The sequence below is a fragment of the Oncorhynchus gorbuscha genome, linkage group LG23 (genome assembly GCF_021184085.1).
Source record: "Oncorhynchus gorbuscha isolate QuinsamMale2020 ecotype Even-year linkage group LG23, OgorEven_v1.0, whole genome shotgun sequence".
Lineage (NCBI taxonomy): Eukaryota > Metazoa > Chordata > Actinopteri > Salmoniformes > Salmonidae > Oncorhynchus > Oncorhynchus gorbuscha.
Genome location: NC_060195.1, coordinates 35,210,499 through 35,235,661, shown reverse-complemented (window position 1 = coordinate 35,235,661; position 25,163 = coordinate 35,210,499). Strand labels below are relative to the sequence as shown.

General features: G+C 41.3%; 2 protein-coding genes and 9 non-coding genes across 11 annotated transcripts; 2 read left to right on the top strand and 9 right to left on the bottom strand.

Moving 5' to 3' along the window:
- Positions 1 to 154: 154 nt before the first annotated feature.
- On the bottom strand, positions 155 to 227 carry trnaa-agc. Its single transcript has one exon. It is a non-coding gene; the product is annotated as a tRNA-Ala (tRNA).
- Positions 228 to 2,340: 2,113 nt separating this feature from the next.
- trnaa-agc lies at positions 2,341 to 2,413 on the bottom strand. Its single transcript has one exon. It is a non-coding gene; the product is annotated as a tRNA-Ala (tRNA).
- A 1,184-nt stretch (positions 2,414 to 3,597) lies between these two features.
- Positions 3,598 to 3,670, bottom strand: trnaa-agc. Its single transcript has one exon. It is a non-coding gene; the product is annotated as a tRNA-Ala (tRNA).
- A 3,641-nt stretch (positions 3,671 to 7,311) lies between these two features.
- trnaa-agc lies at positions 7,312 to 7,384 on the bottom strand. Its single transcript has one exon. It is a non-coding gene; the product is annotated as a tRNA-Ala (tRNA).
- A 1,802-nt stretch (positions 7,385 to 9,186) lies between these two features.
- On the bottom strand, positions 9,187 to 9,259 carry trnaa-agc. The gene has a single exon. It is a non-coding gene; the product is annotated as a tRNA-Ala (tRNA).
- An 867-nt stretch (positions 9,260 to 10,126) lies between these two features.
- trnaa-agc lies at positions 10,127 to 10,199 on the bottom strand. Its single transcript has one exon. It is a non-coding gene; the product is annotated as a tRNA-Ala (tRNA).
- Positions 10,200 to 11,063: 864 nt separating this feature from the next.
- Positions 11,064 to 11,136, bottom strand: trnaa-agc. Its single transcript has one exon. It is a non-coding gene; the product is annotated as a tRNA-Ala (tRNA).
- A 2,428-nt stretch (positions 11,137 to 13,564) lies between these two features.
- On the bottom strand, positions 13,565 to 13,637 carry trnaa-agc. Its single transcript has one exon. It is a non-coding gene; the product is annotated as a tRNA-Ala (tRNA).
- Positions 13,638 to 14,505: 868 nt separating this feature from the next.
- Positions 14,506 to 14,578, bottom strand: trnaa-agc. The gene has a single exon. It is a non-coding gene; the product is annotated as a tRNA-Ala (tRNA).
- Positions 14,579 to 16,897: 2,319 nt separating this feature from the next.
- rap2c (RAP2C, member of RAS oncogene family) lies at positions 16,898 to 21,236 on the top strand. The gene is made up of 3 exons (XM_046323570.1): positions 16,898 to 18,072; positions 18,455 to 18,774; positions 19,509 to 21,236. The coding sequence occupies exons 1-2, from the start codon at positions 17,800 to 17,802 to the stop codon at positions 18,731 to 18,733; spliced, it is 552 nt and encodes a 183-aa protein (XP_046179526.1). The 5' UTR covers positions 16,898 to 17,799; the 3' UTR covers positions 18,734 to 18,774; positions 19,509 to 21,236.
- Positions 21,237 to 22,808: 1,572 nt separating this feature from the next.
- On the top strand, positions 22,809 to 24,922 carry zgc:92907 (uncharacterized protein LOC436733 homolog). Its single transcript, XM_046323571.1, has 4 exons — positions 22,809 to 23,026; positions 23,155 to 23,317; positions 23,424 to 23,562; positions 23,722 to 24,922. Exons 1-4 carry the CDS (start codon positions 22,946 to 22,948, stop codon positions 23,831 to 23,833), a joined length of 495 nt encoding a protein of 164 aa, XP_046179527.1. The 5' UTR covers positions 22,809 to 22,945; the 3' UTR covers positions 23,834 to 24,922.
- Positions 24,923 to 25,163: the final 241 nt, after the last annotated feature.

Genomic DNA, 25,163 nt, shown 5'->3' with positions numbered 1-25,163 from the left:
TTCCCAAATTCAGTCCTCAGGTTGCCCCAGCAACACACATTCACATTTTAGAGCCAGACAAGCACACTTGATTCAATTTGTTAACTAATCCTTCGATTAGTTAAATCAATCCAGAGCTACAACAACGTGTGCTGATTGAACTAAACTAAATAGTTGGAGGATGCGGGCATCGATCCCGCTACCTCTCGCATGCTAAGCGAGCGCTCTACCATTTGAGCTAATCCCCCTGTGCCTCCAACAAGAAGTAGGAAATCTCAATGACAGCACTGCCAAATCCCTCGTCCATAAGTAGGGGTACTTTTTTTAAAGTATGCTTGCTTCAGGTGTCTAAAAGTATTTTTCATGGTAGTTCAGTAAAGGTTGAAGTAGTGACTGCAGTAAGCGCTGTGGTGGAAATAGTTGTATTGTTGGGTTAGTATCCAGAGCTACAACAACAATGTGTGCTGATTGAACTAAACTAAATAGTTTGAGGATGCGGGCATCGATCCCGCTACCTCTCGCATGCTAAGCAAGCGCTCTACCATTTGAGATAATCCCCCTGTGCCTCCAACAAGAAGTATGAAATCTCAATGACCGCACTGCCAAATCCCTCGTCCATAAGAAAGGATACTTTTTTTAAAGTATGCTTGCTTCAGCTGTCTAAAAGTATTTTTCATGGTAGTTCAGTAAAGGTTGAAGTAGTGACTGCAGTAAGCCCAGTGTTGGAAATAGTTGTATTGTTGGGTTAGTATCCAAAGCTACAACAACAATGTGTGCTGATTGAACCAAACTAAATAGTTGGAGGATGCGGAAATCGATCCCAATACCTCTACGATGCTAAGCGAGCGCTCTATACCATTTGAGATAATCCCCCTGTGCCTCCAACAAGAAGTATGAAATTTCAATGACCGCACTGCCAAATCCCTCGTCCATAAGAAAGATACTTTTTAAGTATGCTTGCTTCAGCTGTCTAAAAGTATTTTTCATGGTAGTTCAGTAAAGGTTGAAGTAGTGACTGCAGTAAGCCCTGTGGTGGAAATAGTTGTATTGTTGGGTTAGTATCCAGAGCTACAACAACAATGTGTGCTGATTGAACCAAACTAAATAGTTGGAGGATGCGGAAATCAATCCCAATACCTCTAGGATGCTAAACGAGCGCTCTATACCATTTGAGATAATCCCCCTGTGCCTCCAACAAGAAGTATGACATCTCAATGACCGCACTGCCAAATCCCTCGTCCATAAGAAAGGATACTTTTTTTAAAGTTTGCTTGCTTCAGCTGTCTAAAAGTATTTTTCATGGTAGTTCAGTAAAGGTTGAAGTAGTGACTGAAGTAAGCCCCGTGGTGGAAATAGTTGTATTGTTGGGTTAGTATCCAGAGCTACAACAACAATGTGTGCTGATTGAACTAAACTAAATAGTTGGAGGATGCGGGCATCGATCCCGCTACCTCTCGCATGCTAAGCGAGCGCTCTACCATTTGAGCTAATCCCCTGTGCCTCCAACAAGAAGTAGGAAATCTCAATGACAGCACTGCCAAATCCCTCGTCCATAAGTAGGGGTACTTTTTTTAAAGTATGCTTGCTTCAGGAGTCTAAAAGTATTTTTCATGGTAGTTCAGTAAAGGTTGAAGTAGTGACTGCAGTAAGCGCTGTGGTGGAAATAGTTGTATTGTTGGGTTAGTATCCAGAGCTACAACAACAATGTGTGCTGATTGAACCAAACTAAATAGTTGGAGGATGCGGAAATCAATCCCAATACCTCTAGGATGCTAAACGAGCGCTCTATACCATTTGAGATAATCCCCCTGTGCCTCCAACAAGAAGTATGAAATCTCAATGACCGCACTGCCAAATCCCTCGTCCATAAGAAAGGATACTTTTTTTAAAGTTTGCTTGCTTCAGCTGTCTAAAAGTATTTTTCATGGTAGTTCAGTAAAGGTTGAAGTAGTGACTGCAGTAAGCCCTGTGGTGGAAATAGTTGTATTGTTGGGTTAGTATCCAGAGCTACAACAACAATGTGTGCTGATTGAACCAAACTAAATAGTTGGAGGATGCGGAAATCAATCCCAATACCTCTAGGATGCTAAACGAGCGCTCTATACCATTTGAGATAATCCCCCTGTGCCTCCAACAAGAAGTATGAAATCTCAATGACCGCACTGCCAAATCCCTCGTCCATAAGAAAGGATACTTTTTTAAAGTTTGCTTGCTTCAGCTGTCTAAAAGTATTTTTCATGGTAGTTCAGTAAAGGTTGAAGTAGTGACTGAAGTAAGCCCCGTGGTGGAAATAGTTGTATTGTTGGGTTAGTATCCAGAGCTACAACAACAATGTGTGCTGATTGAACTAAACTAAATAGTTGGAGGATGCGGGCATCGATCCCGCTACCTCTCGCATGCTAAGCGAGCGCTCTACCATTTGAGCTAATCCCCCTGTGCCTCTAACAAAAGAAGTAGGAAATCTCAATAACAGCACTGCCAAATCCCTCGTCCATAAGTAGGGATACTTTTTAAAAAAAGTATGCTTGCTTCAGCTGTCTAAAAGTATTTTTCATGGTAGTTCAGTAAAGGTTGAAGTAGTGACTGCAGTAAGCCCTGTGGTGGAAATAGTTGTATTGTTGGGTTAGTATCCAGAGCTACAACAACAATGTGTGCTGATTGAACCAAACTAAATAGTTGGAGGATGCGGAAATCAATCCCAATACCTCTAGGATGCTAAGCGAGCGCTCTACCATTTGAGCTAATCCCCCTGTGCCTCCAACAAGAAGTAGGAAATCTCAATAACAGCACTGCCAAATCCCTCGTCCATAAGTAGGGATACTTTTTTTTAAAGTATGCTTGCTTCAGCTGTCTAAAAGTATTTTTCATGGTAGTTCAGTAAAGGTTGAAGTAGTGACTGCAGTAAGCCCTGTGGTGGAAATAGTTGTATTGTTGGGTTAGTATCCAGAGCTACAACAACAATGTGTGCTGATTGAACCAAACTAAATAGTTGGAGGATGCGGAAATCAATCCCAATACCTCTAGGATGCTAAACGAGCGCTCTATACCATTTGAGATAATCCCCCTGTGCCTCCAACAAGAAGTATGAAATCTCAATGACCGCACTGCCAAATCCCTCGTCCATAAGAAAGGATACTTTTTTTAAAGTTTGCTTGCTTCAGCTGTCTAAAAGTATTTTTCATGGTAGTTCAGTAAAGGTTGAAGTAGTGACTGCAGTAAGCCCTGTGGTGGAAATAGTTGTATTGTTGGGTTAGTATCCAGAGCTACAACAACAATGTGTGCTGATTGAACCAAACTAAATAGTTGGAGGATGCGGAAATCAATCCCAATAACTCTAGGATGCTAAACGAGCGCTCTATACCATTTGAGATAATCCCCCTGTGCCTCCAACAAGAAGTATGAAATCTCAATGACCGCACTGCCAAATCCCTCGTCCATAAGAAAGGATACTTTTTTAAAAGTTTGCTTGCTTCAGCTGTCTAAAAGTATTTTTCATGGTAGTTCAGTAAAGGTTGAAGTAGTGACTGAAGTAAGACCCGTGGTGGAAATAGTTGTATTGTTGGGTTAGTATCCAGAGCTACAACAACAATGTGTGCTGATTGAACTAAACTAAATAGTTGGAGGATGCGGGCATCGATCCCGCTACCTCTCGCATGCTAAGCGAGCGCTCTACCATTTGAGCTAATCCCCCTGTGCCTCTAACAAGAAGTAGGAAATCTCAATGACCGTACTGCCAAATCCTTCGTCCATAAGAAGGGATACTTTTTAAAAAGTATGCTTGCTTCAGCTGTCTAAAATTAATTTTCATGGTAGTTCAGTAAAGGTTGAAATAGTGACTGCAGTAAGCCCTGTGGTGGAAATAGTTGTATTGTTGGGTTAGTATCCAGAGCTACAACAACAATGTGTGCTGATTGAACCAAACTAAATAGTTGGAGGATGCGGAAATCATCCCAATACCTCTAGGATGCTAAACGAGCGCTCTATACCATTTGAGATAATCCCCTGTGCCTCCAACAAGAAGTATGAAATCTCAATGACCGCACTGCCAAATCCCTCGTCCATAAGAAAGGATACTTTTTTTAAAGTTTGCTTGCTTCAGCTGTCTAAAAGTATTTTTCATGGTAGTTCAGTAAAGGTTGGAGTAGTGACTGCAGTAAGCCCTGTGGTGGAAATAGTTGTATTGTTGGGTTAGTATCCAGAGCTACAACAACAATGTGTGCTGATTGAACCAAACGAAATAGTTGGAGGATGCGGAAATCAATCCCAATACCTCTAGGATGCTAAACGAGCGCTCTATACCATTTGAGATAATCCCCTGTGCCTCCAACAAGAAGTATGAAATCTCAATGACCGCACTGCCAAATCCCTCGTCCATAAGAAAGGATACTTTTTTTAAAGTTTGCTTGCTTCAGCTGTCTAAAAGTATTTTTCATGGTAGTTCAGTAAAGGTTGAAGTAGTGACTGAAGTAAGCCCCGTGGTGGAAATAGTTGTATTGTTGGGTTAGTATCCAGAGCTACAACAACAATGTGTGCTGATTGAACTAAACTAAACTGGAGGATGCGGGCATCGATCCCGCTACCTCTCGCATGCTAGGCTCTACCATTTGAGCTAATCCCCTGTGCCTCCAACAAGAAGTAGGAAATCTCAATAACAGCACTGCCAAAGTCCATAAGTAGGGATACTTTTTTTTAAAGTATGCTTGCTTCAGCTGTCTAAAAGTATTTTTCATGGTAGTTCAGTAAAGGTTGAAGTAGTGACTGCAGTAAGCCCTGTGTTGGAAATAGTTGTATTGTTGGGTTAGTATCCAGAGCTACAACAACAATGTGTGCTGATTGAACCAAACTAAATAGTTGGAGGATGCGGAAATCAATCCCAATACCTCTAGGATGCTAAACGAGCGCTCTATACCATTTGAGATAATCCCCCTGTGCCTCCAACAAGAAGTATGAAATCTCAATGACCGCACTGCCAAATCCCTCGTCCATAAGAAAGGATACTTTTTTAAAAGTTTGCTTGCTTCAGCTGTCTAAAAGTATTTTTCATGGTAGTTCAGTAAAGGTTGAAGTAGTGACTGCAGTAAGCCCTGTGGTGGAAATAGTTGTATTGTTGGGTTAGTATCCAGAGCTACAACAACAATGTGTGCTGATTGAACCAAACTAAATAGTTGGAGGATGCGGAAATCAATCCCAATACCTCTAGGATGCTAAACGAGCGCTCTATACCATTTGAGATAATCCCCTGTGCCTCCAACAAGAAGTATGACATCTCAATGACCGCACTGCCAAATCCCTCGTCCATAAGAAAGGATACTTTTTTTAAAGTTTGCTTGCTTCAGCTGTCTAAAAGTATTTTTCATGGTAGTTCAGTAAAGGTTGAAGTAGTGACTGAAGTAAGCCCCGTGGTGGAAATAGTTGTATTGTTGGGTTAGTATCCAGAGCTACAACAACAATGTGTGCTGATTGAACTAAACTAAATAGTTGGAGGATGCGGGCATCGATCCCGCTACCTCTCGCATGTTTAACGCTCTACCATTTGAGCTAATCCCCCTGTGCCTCCAACAAGAAGTATGAAATCTCAATGACAGCACTGCCAAATCCCTCGTCCATAAGTAGGGGTACTTTTTTAAAGTATGCTTGCTTCAGGTGTCTAAAAGTATTTTTCATGGTAGTTCAGTAAAGGTTGAAGTAGTGACTGCAGTAAGCGCTGTGGTGGAAATAGTTGTATTGTTGGGTTAGTATCCAGAGCTACAACAACAATGTGTGCTGATTGAACCAAACTAAATAGTTGGACGGAAATCAATCCCAATACCTTAGGATGCTAAACGAGCGCTCTTACCATTTGAGATAATCCCCCTGTGCCTCCAACAAGAAGTATGAAATCTCAATGACCGCACTGCCAAATCCCTCGTCCATAAGAAAGATACTTTTTTAAGTATGCTTGCTTCAGCTGTCTAAAAGTATTTTTCATGGTAGTTCAGTAAAGGTTGAAGTAGTGACTGCAGTAAGCCCTGTGGTGGAAATAGTTGTATTGTTGGGTTAGTATCCAGAGCTACAACAACAATGTGTGCTGATTGAACCAAACTAAATAGTTGGAGGATGCGGAAATCAATCCCAATACCTCTAGGATGCTAAACGAGCGCTCTATACCATTTGAGATAATCCCCTGTGCCTCCAACAAGAAGTATGACATCTCAATGACCGCACTGCCAAATCCCTCGTCCATAAGAAAGGATACTTTTTTAAAGTTTGCTTGCTTCAGCTGTCTAAAAGTATTTTTCATGGTAGTTCAGTAAAGGTTGAAGTAGTGACTGGAAGTAAGGTGGAAATAGTTGTATTGTTGGGTTAGTATCCAGAGCTACAACAACAATGTGTGCTGATTGAACTAAACTAAATAGTTGGAGGATGCGGGCATCGATCCCGCTACCTCTCGCATGCTAAGCGAGCGCTCTACCATTTGAGCTAATCCCCTGTGCCTCCAACAAGAAGTAGGAAATCTCAATGACAGCACTGCCAAATCCCTCGTCCATAAGTAGGGGTACTTTTTTTTTAAAGTATGCTTGCTTCAGGTGTCTAAAAGTATTTTTCATGGTAGTTCAGTAAAGGTTGAAGTAGTGACTGCAGTAAGCCCTGTGGTGGAAATAGTTGTATTGTTGGGTTAGTATCCAGAGCTACAACAACAATGTGTGCTGATTGAACCAAACTAAATAGTTGGAGGATGCGGAAATCAATCCCAATACCTCTAGGATGCTAAAAGCACTCTATACCATTTGAGATAATCCCCTGTGCCTCCAACAAGAAGTATGAAATCTCAATGACCGCACTGCCAAATCCCTCGTCCATAAGAAAGGATACTTTTTTAAAGTTTGCTTGCTTCAGCTGTCTAAAAGTATTTTTCATGGTAGTTCAGTAAAGGTTGAAGTAGTGACTGCAGTAAGCCCTGTGGTGGAAATAGTTGTATTGTTGGGTTAGTATCCAGAGCTACAACAACAATGTGTGCTGATTGAACCAAACTAAATAGTTGGAGGATGCGGAAATCAATCCCAATACCTCTAGGATGCTAAACGAGCGCTCTATACCATTTGAGATAATCCCCTGTGCCTCCAACAAGAAGTATGACATCTCAATGACCGCACTGCCAAATCCCTCGTCCATAAGAAAGGATACTTTTTTTAAAGTTTGCTTGCTTCAGCTGTCTAAAAGTATTTTTCATGGTAGTTCAGTAAAGGTTGAAGTAGTGACTGAAGTAAGCCCCGTGGTGGAAATAGTTGTATTGTTGGGTTAGTATCCAGAGCTACAACAACAATGTGTGCTGATTGAACTAAACTAAATAGTTGGAGGATGCGGGCATCGATCCCGCTACCTCTCGCATGCTAAGCGAGCGCTCTACCATTTGAGCTAATCCCCCTGTGCCTCCAACAAGAAGTAGGAAATCTCAATGACAGCACTGCCAAATCCCTCGTCCATAAGTAGGGGTACTTTTTTTAAAGTATGCTTGCTTCAGGTGTCTAAAAGTATTTTTCATGGTAGTTCAGTAAAGGTTGAAGTAGTGACTGCAGTAAGCCTGTGGTGGAAATAGTTGTATTGTTGGGTTAGTATCCAGAGCTACAACAACAATGTGTGCTGATTGAACCAAACTAAATAGTTGGAGGATGCGGAAATCAATCCCAATACCTCTAGGATGCTAAACGAGCACTCTATACCATTTGAGATAATCCCCCTGTGCCTCCAACAAGAAGTATGAAATCTCAATGACCGCACTGCCAAATCCCTCGTCCATAAGAAAGGATACTTTTTTAAAAGTTTGCTTGCTTCAGCTGTCTAAAAGTATTTTTCATGGTAGTTCAGTAAAGGTTGAAGTAGTGACTGCAGTAAGCCCTGTGGTGGAAATAGTTGTATTGTTGGGTTAGTATCCAGAGCTACAACAACAATGTGTGCTGATTGAACCAAACTAAATAGTTGGAGGATGCGGAAATCAATCCCAATACCTCTCGGATGCTAAACGAGCGCTCTATACCATTTGAGATAATCCCCTGTGCCTCCAACAAGAAGTATGAAATCTCAATGACCGCACTGCCAAATCCCTCGTCCATAAGAAAGGATACTTTTTTTAAAGTTTGCTTGCTTCAGCTGTCTAAAAGTATTTTTCATGGTAGTTCAGTAAAGGTTGAAGTAGTGACTGAAGTAAGCCCTGTGGTGGAAATAGTTGTATTGTTGGGTTAGTATCCAGAGCTACAACAACAATGTGTGCTGATTGAACTAAACTAAATAGTTGGAGGATGCGGGCATCGATCCCAATACCTCTCACATGCTAAGCGAGCGCTCTACCATTTGAGCTAATCCCCCTGTGCCTCCAACAAGAAGTAGGAAATCTCAATAACAGCACTGCCAAATCCCTCGTCCATAAGAAAGGATACTTTTTTAAAGTTTGCTTGCTTCAGCTGTCTAAAAGTATTTTTCATGGTAGTTCAGTAAAGGTTGAAGTAGTGACTGCAGTAAGCCCAGTGGTGGAAATAGTTGTATTGTTGGGTTAGTATCCAGAGCTACAACAACAATGTGTGCTGATTGAACCAAACTAAATAGTTGGAGGATGCGGAAATCAATCCCAATAACTCTAGGATGCTAAACGAGCGCTCTATACCATTTGAGATAATCCCCTGTGCCTCCAACAAGAAGTATGAAATCTCAATGACCGCACTGCCAAATCCCTCGTCCATAAGAAAGGATACTTTTTTTAAAGTTTGCTTGCTTCAGCTGTCTAAAAGTATTTTTCATGGTAGTTCAGTAAAGGTTGAAGTAGTGACTGCAGTAAGCCCTGTGGTGGAAATAGTTGTATTGTTGGGTTAGTATCCAGAGCTACAACAACAATGTGTGCTGATTGAACCAAACTAAATAGTTGGAGGATGCGGAAATCAATCCCAATAACTCTAGGATGCTAAACGAGCGCTCTATACCATTTGAGATAATCCCCCTGTGCCTCCAACAAGAAGTATGAAATCTCAATGACCGCACTGCCAAATCCCTCGTCCATAAGAAAGGATACTTTTTTAAAGTTTGCTTGCTTCAGCTGTCTAAAAGTATTTTTCATGGTAGTTCAGTAAAGGTTGAAGTAGTGACTGAAGTAAGACCCGTGGTGGAAATAGTTGTATTGTTGGGTTAGTATCCAGAGCTACAACAACAATGTGTGCTGATTGAACTAAACTAAATAGTTGGAGGATGCGGGCATCGATCCCGCTACCTCTCGCATGCTAAGCGAGCGCTCTACCATTTGAGCTAATCCCCCTGTGCCTCTAACAAGAAGTAGGAAATCTCAATGACCGTACTGCCAAATCCTTCGTCCATAAGAAGGGATACTTTTTAAAAAGTATGCTTGCTTCAGCTGTCTAAAATTAATTTTCATGGTAGTTCAGTAAAGGTTGAAATAGTGACTGCAGTAAGCCCTGTGGTGGAAATAGTTGTATTGTTGGGTTAGTATCCAGAGCTACAACAACAATGTGTGCTGATTGAACCAAACTAAATAGTTGGAGGATGCGGAAATCAATCCCAATACCTCTAGGATGCTAAACGAGCGCTCTATACCATTTGAGATAATCCCCCTGTGCCTCCAACAAGAAGTATGAAATCTCAATGACCGCACTGCCAAATCCCTCGTCCATAAGAAAGGATACTTTTTTTAAAGTTTGCTTGCTTCAGCTGTCTAAAAGTATTTTTCATGGTAGTTCAGTAAAGGTTGGAGTAGTGACTGCAGTAAGCCCTGTGGTGGAAATAGTTGTATTGTTGGGTTAGTATCCAGAGCTACAACAACAATGTGTGCTGATTGAACCAAACGAAATAGTTGGAGGATGCGGAAATCAATCCCAATACCTCTAGGATGCTAAACGAGCGCTCTATACCATTTGAGATAATCCCCCTGTGCCTCCAACAAGAAGTATGAAATCTCAATGACCGCACTGCCAAATCCCTCGTCCATAAGAAAGGATACTTTTTTTAAAGTTTGCTTGCTTCAGCTGTCTAAAAGTATTTTTCATGGTAGTTCAGTAAAGGTTGAAGTAGTGACTGAAGTAAGCCCTGTGGTGGAAATAGTTGTATTGTTGGGTTAGTATCCAGAGCTACAACAACAATGTGTGCTGATTGAACTAAACTAAATAGTTGGAGGATGCGGGCATCGATCCCGCTACCTCTCGCATGCTAAGCGAGCGCTCTACCATTTGAGCTAATCCCCCTGTGCCTCCAACAAGAAGTAGGAAATCTCAATAACAGCACTGCCAAATCCCTGTCCATAAGTAGGGATACTTTTTTTAAAGTATGCTTGCTTCAGCTGTCTAAAAGTATTTTTCATGGTAGTTCAGTAAAGGTTGAAGTAGTGACTGCAGTAAGCCCTGTGTTGGAAATAGTTGTATTGTTGGGTTAGTATCCAGAGCTACAACAACAATGTGTGCTGATTGAACCAAACTAAATAGTTGGAGGATGCGGAAATCAATCCCAATACCTCTAGGATGCTAAACGAGCGCTCTATACCATTTGAGATAATCCCCTGTGCCTCCAACAAGAAGTATGAAATCTCAATGACCGCACTGCCAAATCCCTCGTCCATAAGAAAGGATACTTTTTTTAAAAGTTTGCTTGCTTCAGCTGTCTAAAAGTATTTTTCATGGTAGTTCAGTAAAGGTTGAAGTAGTGACTGCAGTAAGCCCTGTGGTGGAAATAGTTGTATTGTTGGGTTAGTATCCAGAGCTACAACAACAATGTGTGCTGATTGAACCAAACTAAATAGTTGGAGGATGCGGAAATCAATCCCAATACCTCTAGGATGCTAAACGAGCGCTCTATACCATTTGAGATAATCCCCTGTGCCTCCAACAAGAAGTATGACATCTCAATGACCGCACTGCCAAATCCCTCGTCCATAAGAAAGGATACTTTTTTAAAGTTTGCTTGCTTCAGCTGTCTAAAAGTATTTTTCATGGTAGTTCAGTAAAGGTTGAAGTAGTGACTGAAGTAAGCCCCGTGGTGGAAATAGTTGTATTGTTGGGTTAGTATCCAGAGCTACAACAACAATGTGTGCTGATTGAACTAAACTAAATAGTTGGAGGATGCGGGCATCGATCCCGCTACCTCTCGCATGCTAAGCGAGCGCTCTACCATTTGAGCTAATCCCCCTGTGCCTCCAACAAGAAGTATGAAATCTCAATGACAGCACTGCCAAATCCCTCGTCCATAAGTAGGGGTACTTTTTTTAAAGTATGCTTGCTTCAGGTGTCTAAAAGTATTTTTCATGGTAGTTCAGTAAAGGTTGAAGTAGTGACTGCAGTAAGCGCTGTGGTGGAAATAGTTGTATTGTTGGGTTAGTATCCAGAGCTACAACAACAATGTGTGCTGATTGAACCAAACTAAATAGTTGGAGGATGCGGAAATCAATCCCAATACCTCTAGGATGCTAAACGAGCACTCTATACCATTTGAGATAATCCCCCTGTGCCTCCAACAAGAAGTATGAAATCTCAATGACCGCACTGCCAAATCCCTCGTCCATAAGAAAGATACTTTTTTTAAGTTTGCTTGCTTCAGCTGTCTAAAAGTATTTTTCATGGTAGTTCAGTAAAGGTTGAAGTAGTGACTGCAGTAAGCCCTGTGGTGGAAATAGTTGTATTGTTGGGTTAGTATCCAGAGCTACAACAACAATGTGTGCTGATTGAACCAAACTAAATAGTTGGAGGATGCGGAAATCAATCCCAATACCTCTAGGATGCTAAACGAGCGCTCTATACCATTTGAGATAATCCCCTGTGCCTCCAACAAGAAGTATGACATCTCAATGACCGCACTGCCAAATCCCTCGTCCATAAGAAAGGATACTTTTTTAAAGTTTGCTTGCTTCAGCTGTCTAAAAGTATTTTTCATGGTAGTTCAGTAAAGGTTGAAGTAGTGACTGAAGTAAGCCCCGTGGTGGAAATAGTTGTATTGTTGGGTTAGTATCCAGAGCTACAACAACAATGTGTGCTGATTGAACTAAACTAAATAGTTGGAGGATGCGGGCATCGATCCCGCTACCTCTCGCATGCTAAGCGAGCGCTCTACCATTTGAGCTAATCCCCTGTGCCTCCAACAAGAAGTAGGAAATCTCAATGACAGCACTGCCAAATCCCTCGTCCATAAGTAGGGGTACTTTTTTTAAAGTATGCTTGCTTCAGGTGTCTAAAAGTATTTTTCATGGTAGTTCAGTAAAGGTTGAAGTAGTGACTGCAGTAAGCGCTGTGGTGGAAATAGTTGTATTGTTGGGTTAGTATCCAGAGCTACAACAACAATGTGTGCTGATTGAACCAAACTAAATAGTTGGAGGATGCGGAAATCAATCCCAATACCTCTAGGATGCTAAACGAGCGCTCTATACCATTTGAGATAATCCCCTGTGCCTCCAACAAGAAGTATGAAATCTCAATGACCGCACTGCCAAATCCCTCGTCCATAAGAAAGGATACTTTTTTTAAAGTTTGCTTGCTTCAGCTGTCTAAAAGTATTTTTCATGGTAGTTCAGTAAAGGTTGAAGTAGTGACTGCAGTAAGCCCTGTGGTGGAAATAGTTGTATTGTTGGGTTAGTATCCAGAGCTACAACAACAATGTGTGCTGATTGAACCAAACTAAATAGTTGGAGGATGCGGAAATCAATCCCAATACCTCTAGGATGCTAAACGAGCGCTCTATACCATTTGAGATAATCCCCCTGTGCCTCCAACAAGAAGTATGACATCTCAATGACCGCACTGCCAAATCCCTCGTCCATAAGAAAGGATACTTTTTTTAAAGTTTGCTTGCTTCAGCTGTCTAAAAGTATTTTTCATGGTAGTTCAGTAAAGGTTGAAGTAGTGACTGAAGTAAGCCCCGTGGTGGAAATAGTTGTATTGTTGGGTTAGTATCCAGAGCTACAACAACAATGTGTGCTGATTGAACTAAACTAAATAGTTGGAGGATGCGGGCATCGATCCCGCTACCTCTCACATGCTAAGCGAGCGCTCTACCATTTGAGCTAATACCCCTGTGCCTCCAACAAGAAGTAGGAAATCTCAATAACAGCACTGCCAAATCCCTCGTCCATAAGAAAGGATACTTTTTTTAAAGTTTGCTTGCTTCAGCTGTCTAAAAGTATTTTTCATGGTAGTTCAGTAAAGGTTGAAGTAGTGACTGCAGTAAGCCCAGTGGTGGAAATAGTTGTATTGTTGGGTTAGTATCCAGAGCTACAACAACAATGTGTGCTGATTGAACCAAACTAAATAGTTGGAGGATGCGGAAATCAATCCCAATAACTCTAGGATGCTAAACGAGCGCTCTATACCATTTGAGATAATCCCCCTGTGCCTCCAACAAGAAGTATGAAATCTCAATGACCGCACTGCCAAATCCCTCGTCCATAAGAAAGGATACTTTTTTTTAAAGTTTGCTTGCTTCAGCTGTCTAAAAGTATTTTTCATGGTAGTTCAGTAAAGGTTGAAGTAGTGACTGAAGTAAGCCCCGTGGTGGAAATAGTTGTATTGTTGGGTTAGTATCCAGAGCTACAACAACAATGTGTGCTGATTGAACTAAACTAAATAGTTGGAGGATGCGGGCATCGATCCCACTACCTCTCGCATGCTAAGCGAGCGCTCTACCATTTGAGCTAATCCCCCTGTGCCTCCAACAAGAAGTTGAAAATCTCAATAACAGCACTGCCAAATCCCTCGTCCATAAGTAGGGATACTTTTTTTTAAAGTATGCTTGCTTCAGCTGTCTAAAAGTATTTTTCATGGTAGTTCAGTAAAGGTTGAAGTAGTGACTGCAGTAAGCCCTGTGGTGGAAATAGTTGTATTGTTGGGTTAGTATCCAGAGCTACAACAACAATGTGTGCTGATTGAACCAAACCAAATAGTTGGAGGATGCGGAAATCAATCCCAATACCTCTAGGATGCTAAACGAGCGCTCTATACCATTTGAGATAATCCCCCTGTGCCTCCAACAAGAAGTATGAAATCTCAATGACCGCACTGCCAAATCCCTCGTCCATAAGAAAGGATACTTTTTTTAAAGTTTGCTTGCTTCAGCTGTCTAAAAGTATTTTTCATGGTAGTTCAGTAAAGGTTGAAGTAGTGACTGCAGTAAGCCCTGTGGTGGAAATAGTTGTATTGTTGGGTTAGTATCCAGAGCTACAACAACAATGTGTGCTGATTGAACCAAACTAAATAGTTGGAGGATGCGGAAATCAATCCCAATAACTCTAGGATGCTAAACGAGCGCTCTATACCATTTGAGATAATCCCCCTGTGCCTCCAACAAGAAGTATGAAATCTCAATGACCGCACTGCCAAATCCCTCGTCCATAAGAAAGGATACTTTTTTTAAAGTTTGCTTGCTTCAGCTGTCTAAAAGTATTTTTCATGGTAGTTCAGTAAAGGTTGAAGTAGTGACTGAAGTAAGCCCCGTGGTGGAAATAGTTGTATTGTTGGGTTAGTATCCAGAGCTACAACAACAATGTGTGCTGATTGAACTAAACTAAATAGTTGGAGGATGCGGGCATCGATCCCGCTACCTCTCGCATGCTAAGCGAGCGCTCTACCATTTGAGCTAATCCCCCTGTGACTCTAACAAGAAGTAGGAAATCTCAATGACCGTACTGCCAAATCCTTCGTCCATAAGAAGGGATACTTTTTAAAAAGTATGCTTGCTTCAGCTGTCTAAAATTAATTTTCATGGTAGTTCAGTAAAGGTTGAAATAGTGACTGCAGTAAGCCCAGTGGTGGAAATAGTTGTATTGTTGGGTTAGTGAGTTATGGGTGTATGATAGCAGAAAAAAACTGCGAGTCTGGAGTTCCCCCTGCTGGCTGTCTGTGGAATAACATTAGGATCAGTTGATCGTGGAGAAAAGCGAAACATGGTCACTGTTTTCCTGTCTTTTGTCGTGCTTATGCTCACTGCGTCTCAGTGGATCGCTCCAAGGCCTTTCTACTGTAAGCAGAGGAGAGGACAGCCTTCCAGTAGAATAAATAAGAGTCACAGCTCCCAACATTTACTAACAAATGAACAGCTACTAATAATATAATAATAATATAATATATGCCATTTAGCAGACGCTTTTATCCAAAGCGACTTACAGTCATGTGTGCATACATTCTACGTATGGGTGGTCCCGGGGATCGAACCCACTACCCTGGCGTTACAAGCGCCATGCTCTACCAACTGAGCTACAGAAGGACCATTCTGTAGCTCAGCTACTAAATCAAAGATCTGTCTCATAAACTACACATGTGCCTACATGTGATAACCAAAGGGGATTTTTGCATTACCTTTTTGCATTACCCCAAGCGACCACATAATTTGTCCCTTTAATTTAAGTAATAATTCGGTGGTTTGGTGGGATTTCCTCAATTCCAGTGTGTTTCTGCTTGCCACAACAAAGTCAAAAGAGAGAATGAACTGGCACACAGACTAAGATATTAGGACCTGTTTAGTAGCAAAAAGAAAGCTGTCCATCATATCGCAAAGCCATTATGACAAGTGCTCCTCCTCCCCTGTAGGATAAATAATAATTATTATGATTTATTCTATATAGCACTTTTCATTACACACAGAATCTCAAAGTAGCTTTAAAAACTCAAATAAACTCAAGGTGATCTGGTACATACTTGGCCGATGGCTTCCAAAGCTTCAGATGATAATAATAAGATGGAGAGTGATGGAGTCTGTAGTTAGAGAGGAGTTGAGGCAGTAAGGCAGTTCACTTCAGATACTTAGCTTGCACTTGTATGTGCTAGAGAACTCTGCTACATACCAATTATTTTCAATATGTATAAATATAGATATAAGAAATATATGTATGACTCCTGCTCTTTTTGTTTTACCTTTTAATAAAGCACTTAAATGGGGATCCCTCTTAATGGTTCATGAGTAATTTGGTATTGTTCAGCATGTTTAACGTTACCTGCCTAAGTACCTTAGATCGCAAGCCCATAATTAGTCAATAGGGCTGACTGGCTAGTTACTAGTACTGTTAACTAGCCAGATAGCCACAAAGCATTGTTAGCTAGCTAATGTAACCATGAAGAATTGACATCTATCTTACGTATTATTCGTTTTAGGTCATTTTTGTCCTGTTTAGCTATCTGGCTAGCTAAATTGTTACGATTCACATATCTAGCTGACGTCAAACGTTTGCTTTGTGTATATCTTGATTCAATTTGTTAACTAATCCTACGATTAGTTAAATCAATCCAGAGCTACAACAACGTGTGCTGATTGAACCAAAGTAAAAAGCTGGAGGATGCGGGCATCGATCCCGCTACCTCTCCCATGCTAAGCGAGATAACTACCATTTGAGCTATTCCCCCTGTACCTCCAACAAGAAGTATGAAATCTCAATGCCTGCACTGCCAAATCCCTCGTCCATAAGAACGGATACTTTTACTGTTAGTTTCACTCCTATGGTCGTCTGGGTTATCTGTTTTGTTTTGTGCCCTAGCCCATTGACTATGCTCTGTGGCATGGTTGATACGCTGATCAACAGAGGTCAACCTTACATTCATAAAAATAGAATGATGAGCAAAATCATCCAGAAAAAGAGGTCAAAAGTAGATGAGAACACAAATTCACATCAATGTTTGGAGTCTCCCATTCCACCTACTGGGAAAAGCTTGAGCACAATTATAAATTCACACACAAAATATATGACATATCAGACAAATAAATTATTTATTGCCAATAACATATAACATAGTTTCTGTAAATAGCTCACTAAATGTTGAAACTGAATCCTGAAAGTTCCATTCTATGCAGCACATTTCTACGTGCAAATTCTAAATGTTCAAACGTTTCGATCTACTGTCCCGCCTGAAGTTATAGTTTAACCAATGGGAATGCCAATAGCTCTTCAAGGACCAATTAAATTGCACATTCCCCACCATGGTCCATCCTTTACATTATGGCCTGCATTCTGGATAGTCGGGTATCGTTTTAATGTCCCTGCTGAGGACTAGAACATATACTATCGCACCACATATTTGGCGCATTTTATAGAATTTGGAAAAAAAATACGAGCTGCTAACATACTCGGTTCCACAAGACATTACAGCTCAGTGGTGGTCGCGAGGGTGAGGCAGTATCAGTAGGGAGAGGCCGTGAGTACGAAATTAGGGAAGGGAGTGGGAGGTCTTCCACCTTCTCATCCTAAACAGCAAGCAGTGTACTGTCGACAGCATTGGACTAAACCTCCAGCCCAAGGTTCCTAAACGCTATCTGGCTGTTAAGTGCAGCCCGCTCGGGATAAGGCCAGGGACCCGCCGTGGCAGACGTTGGCATTGCGCTTTTGCGGCACCGGTATGGTTTATGATGTGGAACAGTATGTGAGCAAGCCACATTCACATACTCTCCATAAATGGGGACAATAGGAAATCATTCTCGTATTGTGCATCTTAGCTAGTTAGCCACCAAGCCATCTAATGCGCCGTTCTGTGGCAGATTAAAGAAACTACTGCCCATATTCGTGTCAAGGTATATTTACTGTCTGTGTAGGATTTGGCATAAGGCTCCTTATCGTGAGCGAGCATGAAGGGGCGTTGTGGATTTAGCCAACTTTGCTAGCTAGCTTACTCAGTCCAAGACTTCTGTATTTTAACCAGATTTGTGTTTGTTTTAACTTCTTGTATGTTTTCCAACTGTTAAGCATACGTGTTAACATTTTAACTGAGGTTCACTTGTTAGTTTGCAGAGGAGTGCTTTCAAGGTTTGCTTTATTTAATGTTGTCAAAGGAAAAACAATCTAGCTACCCAGCTAAGTAGCCCAGGTCAAGCTCGTGCACCCTAATGAAGGAGTACAAAGTGGTTGTGTTGGGAAGCGGAGGCGTTGGCAAGTCCGCGCTGACTGTCCAGTTTGTCACGGGCACGTTCATCGAAAAATATGACCCTACAATTGAGGACTTCTATCGGAAAGAGATTGAAGTGGACTCGTCGCCTTCGGTGTTGGAGATCCTTGACACGGCAGGGACAGAACAGTTCGCCTCCATGAGAGACCTGTACATCAAGAACGGCCAGGGTTTCATACTTGTCTACAGTCTCGTCAATCAACAGTCTTTTCAGGTAAAGGCCCTTATTACCTGTTACCAATACCTGCCCACATGTCAAGGAGCATAGCTCTTGCTAGCATCACCAGCTATCAATATTCATTGTACCCATGTTTTAAGTGGGCCTACTGAGCCATCTCAGTTGTCTTTGTATCATTTTGAGTCGTAACCCCATTGTTGACAAATCAGGAGCCATTTGAAGAGATCCAGCCATAGCCTTAATCCCTACACCTATGGGCTAAATCCAAAATTGTATAAGCTCAACAGGTTGGAAGAATGGCCAATGGGCTGCTACTTAACTCATTGATATACATCAAAGAGCTATGTAGCAATAGTCGTTGCACAAACGTTTTCCCACAGTTCCTGAGAATATCCTTTCTATCCATCCCTAACTCCAGGACATCAGGCCGATGCGAGACCAAATCGTGCGGGTCAAGCGCTTTGAGAAGGTTCCACTGATCCTGGTGGGCAACAAGGTGGACCTGGAGTCTGAGAGGGAGGTTGCAGGTGCAGACGGTCGGGCCCTGGCTCAGGAGTGGGGCTGCCCCTTCATCGAGACCTCAGCCAAGAGCAAGACCATGGTGGACGAGCTGTTTGCTGAGATTGTCCGTCAGATGAACTATGCCACACTGCCAGAGAAACAGGAGCAGTGCTGCACGGCCTGTGTGGTGCAGTAAAGGAGTAGGGGGACACTGTCCTCTCCACAACTCTCTCCCAGGTAAGAGGCTGAAGCACTATACTTCACCTTCCACACACTAACACTAAGAAGTGATATTGCACACTGATCGGCTTTTCACTGACAACGGGCAAGAATTCACAGGTTGTCAAAAGACGTCTGGGCATGGATAGCAGCAGTGAAGAGTTTGTAATGCATGTAGAAAAATGTGCAGGGAGATGAGAGGATCAGGGGTGGCACAAAGGGAACCATATGACAGCTGTTAGAAGAAGCAGACTGAAAGGGGGTTTGCTGCACGGACTGATAAAACCGTTGGTTTAGCCTGTTATCATTAGATCAGACAAAGAATGTGGCGTGAAGAAGCCAATTGTCTGAGCAGTGAGCACAGGGGCGGAAAAGAGGAGTGAGGGAAGTGAATGGTTATGTACATTCAGAGAGACCTATGAGCAAGAGAGGGCAGATCCCAGACAAAGAAAAAGGAAAATGCAACATCCTGAAATATAAATTGATGTTCCAAAACAGGAAGCAGATTTTCTTCACTGTGAGAACTAACTTCCCACCCATACAGCAGACACACAGACATACACATTGAGGTATTGGTCGTTGTAACTGAGTTTCACAGTTTACATATTGGTGAAATGCTCATTTCCTTAATTGTAAAGGTGTTAATTACTTAGTAATATTTTCATATCTACAAGTGTCTCAACACCTATTGTTTTCAGTCTTTGCTCTACTCTCAGTAACACAGTACTTTTTCTTTTTCCATTGTTGTAAAGTTCCTGCTTTGATGACCTATGACCCCAGGAACCACTTCAGCTCCATCACACCTTCTGACCTCTCCAGATGGCAGTATTACCTACCAGAGGGCAGATTCTTGTCTGTTCATGAGCCAATTCAAGGGGGTCTTGAGCCTGCCCAACCTTTGTTATCTTGACTGTGGAACACATTCACCTACAGACTCACTGGCCTTCATGGTTTAGGCCCAGGGAAAACCTACTTTTCAATGTATAGGACAGATTTATGAGGATGAAGGGTTGTCTATGGATTTCTATTTTCTCATTTGGGGTTGGGGAGTGCTGGGGCAATGAGCAGTGATCTGCTCGGGACCACAGCGTCCCTTTTTGAAGCTGCTCAGTCATTATATCCCCTAGTTTTACTTTGTACTGGAATTGGTTTGTTAAATCTGATATCTCATTTTGAAGTGATAACAGCCATTGTACAGGTTTGGGCCTCGGGACAGAATTCAATCAAACCGTGGTAAATATATGATTGCTGTGCTCTACAGCAGTGTTTACCAAATCACCTGATTTTCAAGTTGTTTTAGCTAGGTTTCCGACCAATTGGCGACAGATTTTCATAAACGGACTTGTTGCAGGTAGAAATCACTGCGTGATGACGTAGTACACACAATGTACTTTTTTGCAACCGTTTTCATGTATGGAATAAAAATCTAAAGTTCAACGTGTTAGTTTTGTCAACTGTTGTGTTAAATAGCAAATGTGCCAACTCTGGTCTTGGCACGTGCACTCTAACTAACAGACCTCAGAGACTGCAGGTAGGCTAGTTTACATTACATTATTATGGATAACAAAACAAAAAAATGTTGCATCGATCGTCATGTCACCAGAATCAGACCCTTGATTTTGATTGGAAAGGAACATCAAGATCAACTTGCACTTTCACCACCCTGTGACATTCATCAATTATTTAATATGTATGCTAATAAACTGCATGGTTTCCTGAGTGGTAGTGGGAGGACCACATCATTGCGTGACTCCAAGTTGACTTCGATATGATGGTTATTATATCAATATTTGCGCATAAAGGGGTTTCCACCGCTATTTCTCACAATACATTTTACCGACCCCAAAAGAGTGGAATGAAAGACTTGTCTGTCTGCATTTATAAAAATTGTACTGACGCTTCCTGTTTCCATTACAGCTGTTGTGATGTTTTTGTTTTAATACAGTTTGACTTTACTCGCGAAAAGAGTGGTTGGAAAGATGTTTAATGAAGGCTTAATGATAGGTTGACTTGAGGGCTGGAGTGGGGAAACACTGCTTTATAGGGCCTAAAACCAATTGTATGGTGGCCATAGAAGCAGCCCAATTTATTTATTTTTTAGACTGGCATGGTCAAGCCAGGTCAATGTGCCCCTAAGCATGAGACATTCACATTGAATTGACTGTAGATACATGTTTGTTCTCTGATTACAGCTGTGTGGTTGCTTTAGATACAGGTTCCTCAGTCATTTGGATTATGACTATCATGTAACATGGTTTGATCAAATTCTGACCCTAAACTAACTTTTATATATATATATTTTTTTTTTAAGTTTCTCAACCTATTTATTAATATCTAATTACATTGTTATCCAATCTTAAAGTTTTCTTTTATACTTGCTTTTGGGTTTGCTTTTTTGACTTTACAGTGAGTTTTTTTGGTTGTAAGTTTTGAATTAACAGAGCCTTAAATGATTTCAGTCTTATGTTGGTTTCTGTGTGGTCATTCTGCCTCATACTTTCAACTCTTCAACACAAGTACTGCCATATAGTACAAATCTGATACTAAGATTGACGGACACTGACCTGATCATGTGGTCACAAGTTTGGAATGTTGATTCGAATGGTCTTACATTTCTGGTTAAGACTTCATTGCAGACTGAAACACACTATATATAGAATATTGTTTCCTACTTCACATCAAATGTAAATCGCTTTATGCAAAGTGCTGTCTGTCCTTCCATTGCACATAATGAGAACTGGCACTTTTTGAGCTGGCTCAATATTCAAATGAGCTGACTTGAGTGGCCTTGAGGTTGGGCCATTCTGAATATGTGGTAGAACATATGAGTTTCTGTCATGTAGAAAGAAGTCTGTTCTATATAGTATATTTCTATCTGCAACGTTTTGTGTTGCATATAGTAAGGCCAACTACTGTTACACAATCAGCCACAAGAGGGCAGCATTCTCTACATTATTTAAAGCTAATCTAGCTCTGGAGGCTTTTTTAAACGTATTTTTACATGTCAAACAACGTTTACATCCACAGTTTTTATACAACTAAAGTCATTGTATTAAACAAAACCACAACAGCTGTGATGGAGATAGGAAGTGTCTGCGTAATTGTATAAATGCCGACAGATAATTTGTTCGTTCCACATGTTGGGATCTTTTTGTTTCGGTAAAATCAATTATGCGGAAAATACCAGTGGAAACGCCTTAATGTGCAAATATTGAGTTAATCATCTCGAAGTATATTTGGAGTCGCGATGATATGGCTTGTGGTCCTCCCACTACGACTCGGGAAACCATGTACTTTATTATGTTACAGATTAAATCAATTATGATTAACTTTACAGGGTGGTGAAAGTGCACGGTAATGAGTTTGATGCTGCCTTCCAATATATTGAGGGTCTTGTTCTGGTGACATGATGGTCGATGCTTGACTGCCGTTTGCCAGATACAATATGATCGTTTTTATCCATAATCTCATCATGTAGTAGACAAAACAACCCGCACAGCCTACTCACACTGTATATGCTAGCTGTTAGCTAGAAAACACGTGCAAAGACCAGAGTAAGCTACGTTTGCTATTTAACACAACAGTTTTGTTTTGACAAAACTAACCGTGGAGTTGAAAATGCGATGGAAACACATTTATATTTTTATTCGGTACATAGAACTTAAGCGAAAAAGTAAAATAATTTGTGCACTATATCATCAACCAAACGTATTTGTTGCCGATATAAATCAGCGCGTGTATGTTCTTTATTTGTTTAACCTGTGCCTAGTTAAAGTGTTAAATAAAACATAATAAATGTTCTGATGTTTATCGGCAACAACTCCGTTTGGTGGAAACACCACTAGTGGGAAATGCGCATAATTTATTTATGTGGATGTTAGAATAGTCGCAAGAAAATCTGTCGCCAATTAAATGGAAACCTACCTACTGGAGATATTTTCAAAATGGTCATAGACAAACTACTCTTTCTTCATTAGATCAACACCGCCACACTTATTTTTATGAAGAAAAAAATGTCTAGACTGCAAGTTCATATCCAAACCTGTAGGTGGCAGAGTGATGTATTCTTTAGCGGAAATGCCAAGGAAATGAAAGAAACACGTGACGCCAGGCTACTGAAATTTGTAAACAAACACATGGGACATCTTTAGTACAAGTACTGCAAATTACATTTGATACATGAGCAACCATGAAGAGGGTATTTGTAACTGTAGGAACAACAAGCTTTGATGACCTAATCGAACGTGTTACTTCCCCTGAAGCTGTTCAAGTGAGTATGATATGTGATAGCTACAGAAACTAACGTTAGCTAGCTAGCCAACTGTCCTTAAAAATTAGACTGTCCTACCCTCGCACTAAGATTTTTTTTTTTGAAAGTTATGCATCTCTCTCTTGAAGGAGTTGAAAGCCCGCGGCTATCAACATTTGGTCCTGCAGGTTGGACAAGGCTCCATTCTCCCAGATTCAGACAGCTGTCACGAGCTCACGTTGGAGGCTTTCCGATTCAAGGATTCCATTGCTGAAAATATCAAATGTGCCGACCTGGTTATCAGCCATGCTGGTGTGTAATCTATCTTTAAAGAAATGAAGCAAACTAGGTAAACTACCATACCATTGTGCTGGTCTATGATGTTGATAAATTATAATGAGTTGTCTTGTATTTTCAGGGGCAGGTAGTTGCCTGGAGACCCTTGGTGCAGACAAGCCACTGCTAGTGGTGGTCAATGACAAACTAATGGACAATCACCAGCTAGAGCTGGCCAGACAGCTACACCAAGACTCACACCTACTGTACTGCACCCCCAGGTCAGTGTAAATCCTCATGTGCAACTTGATCATGAGGACTCACTTGGTCAATCTGACATATTGTATATGTACATTTCTGCTAATAAAGTTCTAGAGTTGTCAAACTGTCATTGAAATTCAGTGGGTCAACATACCCTTTTTTCTCAAATGATTTCACAGCACTCTTACTGAGACCCTGAAGACAATGGACCTTGCTGTTCTCTCATCCTTCTTACCTGGACAACCAAAGCATTTTGCCAATTTCCTGGACAGGGCCCTTGGTGTTCAATGATTCCAACGGAGGGCAGTCTCTGAGGTCAACTCAGTGTTCTGTTATGGATTCTGGAGATGTTTTGCGCTCTTTTTCTTCTTCATGTGGCTTTCCAGCAGACTAGACGCTGTGTTGCATACTGTCTTTCACAGGTCAGAGTGGGGATTGCAAATTTTGGTCACAAAAACAAAAAAGTTGAATGAGATAATCTTAAATTGCACCACCATCTAACCCAGCACCTATACACTATCACCGAAAACCAACCACCCCATCCCACTAAGTTGGCCCTAAACAATCCTACACCATGCTGTCGGTCTGGGAGGATTGAGAACCCCTTCTCTCAACTTCCTGTAGCTCTTCTGCACTCAAATATATCTTCTGTGATTTCTGCTCCATCAGCGCAGTACAGTTGATCGCCATGGCTATGATGTTTGCTCGCTGAAACTCCTCATCTTTGCGATGAACTGGCCAGAGGGTAGCCTGGGCCTCGCGTCCCTGGCTCATAGTTTTTCCTATCAGTATGCAGAGCTAATAACAACTCAGGCAATTGCCTGGGGCCTTACATCATCATAATTTTGTTTAATAATGCGCTATTAAACAATTGTGACCATCTCTGTTTATGACAAACACTGTGGATTCTGTTTTCTTCCTGCAAATTTGGCTCCAGCTTTTGAGCAGTGGGCTCCCTAGTGGCGCAGCGGTCTTATACACTGAATCACAGTGCTAGAGGCATCCCAATAGACACTGGTTCAATCCCGGGCTGTATCACAACCGGCCGTGATCAGGAGTCCCATAGGACGGCGCACAATTGGCCCAGCAGCGCCCGGGTTTGGGTTTGGCCGGTGTAGGCCGTCATTGTAAAAATAATTTGTTCTTAACTGACTTGCCTAGTTAAATAAAGGTCAAATAAAAATACAATAAAAAAAACTATTATGACCCCATTCCTGAAGCGAATAAATACTTTGTTTCCCTCCACTTACAAGCTCTTCAGGACACACATTTTTTTTCTACATACCTGATGATTTTCCTTTATGTTTTCCCAAACTTTCCAATTTCTGATACAATTCTCACTTTTTGATGCAAATTAAAAATTGTTACATCTTTCCCATATTAAAGTCATTTAACAAATTTTCTTATTAGCTTTATGAACATAAACTGCAACCAAGTTTCTATCTGCTGGAATGGCCATAAGCCTTTTACATTTTTTATTATATAAATATAAATGCGACATGCAACAATTTCTAATTTTACACTGAGTTACAGTTCAGAAGGAAATCAGACAATGTCAATTCATTAGACCCTAATTTATGGATTTCACATGACTGGGCAGGGGTACAGCCATTGGTGGGCC

Coding starts and splice junctions, on each gene's coding strand:
- rap2c (XM_046323570.1), top strand. CDS start 17,800: ATGAAGGAGTACAAAGTGGTTGTGTTGGGAAGCGGAGGCGTTGGCAAG. Junction 18,073..18,454: donor TCAATCAACAGTCTTTTCAG/GTAAAGGCCCTT, acceptor CCCTAACTCCAG/GACATCAGGCCGATGCGAGA.
- zgc:92907 (XM_046323571.1), top strand. CDS start 22,946: ATGAAGAGGGTATTTGTAACTGTAGGAACAACAAGCTTTGATGACCTA. Junction 23,027..23,154: donor CTTCCCCTGAAGCTGTTCAA/GTGAGTATGATA, acceptor TCTCTCTTGAAG/GAGTTGAAAGCCCGCGGCTA. Junction 23,563..23,721: donor CTACTGTACTGCACCCCCAG/GTCAGTGTAAAT, acceptor ATGATTTCACAG/CACTCTTACTGAGACCCTGA.